The following is a 4826-nucleotide window of genomic DNA, read 5'->3' as shown; positions in this document are numbered from 1 at the left end:
AAAAAAAAAAAAAAAAAAAAAAAAAGAGCTGCCTGAATCCGGGAGGCGGAGGTTGCAATGAGCTGAGATCATGCCACTGCACTCTAGCCTGGGTGACAGAGCAAGTTTCTGTCTCAATAACGAAAAAACAAAAAACAAAAAACAAAAACCAACAAGATTCTGCAGTTCTAAAGTATTTTAGATAAACATTTCAGAAAGAATCTAACAAAACCTAGATTTCAGTTCTCTCCAGAAATCACAAAGATTAAAAGTAAAATAACTGTTCTTATTAATTATTAGGAACATTCTAAAACTGGTAAAACTAGCAGTAAAAATAAAATACCAATGTTTCACAGAAAAGTGTCCACTTAGGACACAGTGAAGGTAAATTTGGCTTTATCACTTACTATTATAAGAAATGTATTATTTTATGGCCAGGCATGGTGGCTCACACCTGTAATCCCAACATCTGTGGAGGATGAGGCAGGAGGATTACTTGAGTCCAGGAGTTCAAGACCAGCCTGGGCAACATAGCAAGGCCCTCATCTCTCTTAAAAAAAAAAAAAAGAATAAAATAAAATAAAAAAAGAAAACCAGGAATGTATTGTTCTAATGTACAAAGTAATTCACTTTTTATTTTCAGTCACTGAAAAGAGAGGCAAGGTGTTGAACTAAACAATGGAAACAAAAGAAGTACAAGGGATCAGTAAAAAAAAAAAATAGTAAAGAAAGCAACCATTCATTCATTCATTTAGATTAAAAAAATAAATAGAGACAAAGTCTCACCATGTTGCCCAGGCTGGTCTCCAACTCTTGACATCCAGCAATCCTCCCACCTTGGCCTCCCAAAGTGCTGGGAATATAGGTGTGAGCCACCATACCCAGCCAACAATTCTTTAGTTTACAATGTTAAACTGAATAAAGTCCTTAGTCATCTTTCCCCTAAGATTTTAATTAAATTTATTCAGAAAAAATTAATTATAGAAACCAAAGCTCTAAGAGATTATGGCTGTTAAAAACAAATCCTTAGTGTTATAGCTCTTTTAAAATTTGTTTAGCAGGCTTTCCAGTTTTTGCTGGAAAGCCCTCCCACAAAAGAAAAAAAAGCAAATCCTTAACATGATTCTTTTTTTCACAAAAGAAGTAAATTCTGTTCTGTTCACTTCCATAAATATTAATATATTTTCATATCATAAAAACAATTTTGTACTTGTCCCTTCTTTCCTATCTTAGACATACTTCAAGTCTGTTATAGACTATCTATCAAATGCTTTAAATGAAGTAAAAGTTAGATGCAACAGTCTTTTGTCATTAGCAAAGGCTCTCTGAAGGAAAAGACAGATTTAGGTTGCATTTTCAATCTTTCCCTTCATTAAATGTGAAAGGAAGATACAAATAATAGTAATAGCCAAAAAGTGATGACATTTAGAAATATGCTCTTTAGTTACTTTAAGATTCAAAATGTTTTAGAGAAAATCAGAACAGAGACACTGAGCTAAATCACTCCTAAAAAAAATTATTTTTGGCCATATATTGTGGATTAACTGAGAGTAGAGGAAGCATGATTCTTGTTGTTACACTTGTCTTATTTTGGCTTGATTGTCCTCTCCATTCTATTTTCTATCAACCGACCCTTTAAAGATAAAAACCGATACAATGCTTACTTAACCTCACATTTAAATGTATTTTAAACATACTTGACAGATTTAATAGCATGAAAGACTTCAAGCATCTTCTCAACAATAAGCATTCTCAGGTTATCAAAGCGCTGAATGGCTTCACGAACAAACTCCAAGACATCAGCAGCTGCTGCTTCATTATTGTCACTGAGAAATTCCATTAACTAAAAGAAAAAAAAAAAAAAAGGGAAAATAGAGCTAGCAATTTTCCAAAAGAAAATTATCTAGGACAATAAATAAATCAATAAATTTATAAAGAATGTAATTTTCTTGTTGTTTTCTAAGAGACAGGGTCTTGCTCTGCTGCCCGGGCTAGAGTATAGTGGCACAATCATAGCTCACTGCAGCCTTGAACTCCTGGGCTCAAGTGATCCTCCAGCAACCTCAGCCTCCCCAGGAGCTAGCACTTCAGGCATGACACTATGCCTAGCTAATATTAATTTTTTTGTAGAGACAGGGTCTGCCTATATTGCATCGGCTGGTCTCGAACTCCTGGCCTCAAGTAATCCTCTTGCCTAGCGCTCCCAAAGTGCTCAAATTATAGATATGAACCGCCAAGCCTGACCCTTGTAATTCTTAATAATTTTCAAATACACAACAAAATGTAAATTGAGAGACAAGTGCTATTACGTAAAGAAAGTCACAATGGCTTTACTGTTTTATGATAAAAGATAAGCCAGAGATCCAAAACTCAAAATAAATGAATTTGATCCTCCTAAATTGTAACTAAAAGTAAAATCATTTTAGAAAGAACTCAAGAGCTCAGAGGCAAAAATCAAATTATAATAACATATCTCACTTATCTGATAGTGACAGCAAAATATTCTGGGTATGTTAATTTTTCCTATAACTGATTCCTTTAAGAGCTAAAGCTATTTAAAATAAGTACCTATTTGCCTTACTGAATAATACATATACACAGCATAATTTTACTTTAGGTAACTATATCATCAATTAAAATAATATGCAAAGCTATTTTTTTGGTCACTGTTTTTGTTTTTTAGATGAATATGTAAGTGAAAGAAGTCACAGTCCTCACCCTTCTGAGCTTAAAGGTAGAGGTAGACATAAAGATCACTTCTCACCATGAGATTTAATGGTCCCAGGCAGTTGAGATTTCTGGAGTTTGACTGTCAAATAACTAGCTTTTTAAAAAAAATCTATTAGAGAATTTCAAAATTAAAGTGATCAGAATTACATACCACAGGAATAACATTTGCAGCCATATCTGGAAATCGGACAGAACAGGAATGCAATGTTCGCACTAGGAGTTGTCTGTATTTGTCAGTATCTTCATGCTCAGACACATTATTAGTTTTTATAACTTCCTTCTTCAGGACAATAACCAGCTATAGAACGAAGTAAAAATAAGTGAGAGTTATATCACATTTGGGCCTGATAGCTACAAAGTGCTGTCAGAGTTTTGTTTTACCTCTTCAACATTCCTAGAAGAGACAAGATCCAGTGCTAACTGCAGAGTTTTCTTTCGTACTTCTAAGTCTGGTGTGCTCAATACTCTTAGGATATCCATAACCAGATCCTAAAAAAGAAGAAAAAATCAGGAATTAACACCAATCTTTCTGGTCACAAGAAAAGTATATTTACTACAGAATGGTGGGGTTTATCTAGCATCACGTTAATTCTTTAATCAATAACAAAACCACTAGTGGTGGAAGAACTAGATATTTTGGGTCTCCTGATACACTGCAATATGAAATAATAGCACATGACACATTCAAACTGACAATGTTTACTTCGACTCTGTCAAGTTAAAGCTCAAGCTCCAACTTACAGTTTATAGAAAGTAACAGAAGTCAAAAGAACAAGCTAAACATAAGAAAGTAGCCATACACATCCAGAAAGAGGGGCATTTTATAGTATTACTGGTCTGGTCTCTTCAACAAATCAGTGTCATTAAAAAAAAGATACTGTCCAAAATTAAGAGACTGAAAGGGCATAACCACCAGATATGATGCATGGTTACAAAATAGGCAAACTAAACAAAAAGGGCTTTTGGGACAACTAGGAAAATCTACATATAGACTTGGTATTAGATAACATTAATAAATTATTAACAATTTTGTTAAGTGTGATAATATTATTTGACTCCATAGGAAAATGTAACATTTAAAAGATGCATACTTAAAAACAATTCGAAACTGATAAAAAAGTTCTAAGAGTGAACTCCTGTATATCCTTCACCTACATTCACCAGTTAATATCTTCCCACATTTGCTTTTTTTTTTTTTTTTTGAGATGGAGTTTCGCTCTGTCGCCCAGGCTGGAGTGCAGTGGCAAGATCTTGGCTCACTGCAACCTCTGCCTCCTGGGTTCAAGCAATTCTCCTGTCTCAGCCTCCCGAGTAGCTGGGACTACAGCAGCACGCCACCACACCCGGCTAATTTTTGTATTTTTTAATGGATACAGGGTTTCACCATATTGGTCAGGGTGGTCTCAAACTCCTGACCTCAGGAGATCCACCCACCTCAGCCTCCCAAAGTGTTGTGATTATAGGCATGAGCCACTGCACCCAGCCCACATTTGCTCTTTACTGCTAATCATTTTAGTGTATCTCTCTCAAGGGTAAGGATAATTTCTTACATAACCACATTATAATTATCAGAGAATTTAACATTGATCAATACTATTAACTAATATACACACCATATTCATATTTCTCAATCTGTCCCAATAATGTCCTTCATAGAAATTTGTTGTTGCTGTTGTTCTGATCCAAGATCAGATTGCATTTACCTGTCATGGGGTTTTATTTTTATAACCATTATTATTCTCATGGATTAAACAAATATGGTGATAATTTTCTAGAATCAGATCAACTTTTGTTCTCAATCAATTGGTATAATAATTTTCCATGAAATGTAAATTATATTCAAATTAAAATGAGTATGTCACTCTCCCTAAGAATAGTCAATACAGTACAAACCAAAAGGATAAAAAAGATAATATCGATTTACTTTAGAAAAAAAATTTTTTTTTTGAGACAGAGTCTCACTCTGTTGCCCAGGCTAGAGTGCAGTGGTGCGATCTCAGCTCACTGCAACCTCTGCCTCCTGGGTTCAAGTGATTCTCCTGCCCTCAGCCTCCCAAGTAGTTGGGATTACAGATGCACCTTACCACGCCCAGCTAATTTTTGTATTTTTAGTACAG

General features: G+C 34.7%; 1 protein-coding gene across 1 annotated transcript in view; it reads right to left on the bottom strand.

Annotated features, from left to right (window-relative positions):
- Positions 1 to 4826, bottom strand: part of COPB1 (coatomer protein complex, subunit beta 1) — a 50978-nt gene that overhangs the window by 22044 nt on the left and 24108 nt on the right. The window contains exons 9-11 of the mRNA XM_011999580.1: positions 3091 to 3198; positions 2861 to 3007; positions 1673 to 1822 (exon numbers count right to left, since the gene is read on the bottom strand). Coding sequence (XP_011854970.1) covers positions 1673 to 1822; positions 2861 to 3007; positions 3091 to 3198 — 405 coding nt within the window. The remainder of the gene's footprint in view (positions 1 to 1672; positions 1823 to 2860; positions 3008 to 3090; positions 3199 to 4826) is intronic.

The sequence above is a fragment of the Mandrillus leucophaeus genome, unplaced genomic scaffold (genome assembly GCF_000951045.1).
Source record: "Mandrillus leucophaeus isolate KB7577 unplaced genomic scaffold, Mleu.le_1.0 Scaffold599, whole genome shotgun sequence".
Taxonomy (NCBI): domain Eukaryota; kingdom Metazoa; phylum Chordata; class Mammalia; order Primates; family Cercopithecidae; genus Mandrillus; species Mandrillus leucophaeus.
Note: the sequence above shows the minus strand (reverse complement) of the source record. Positions and strands in the feature narration are given on the sequence as shown.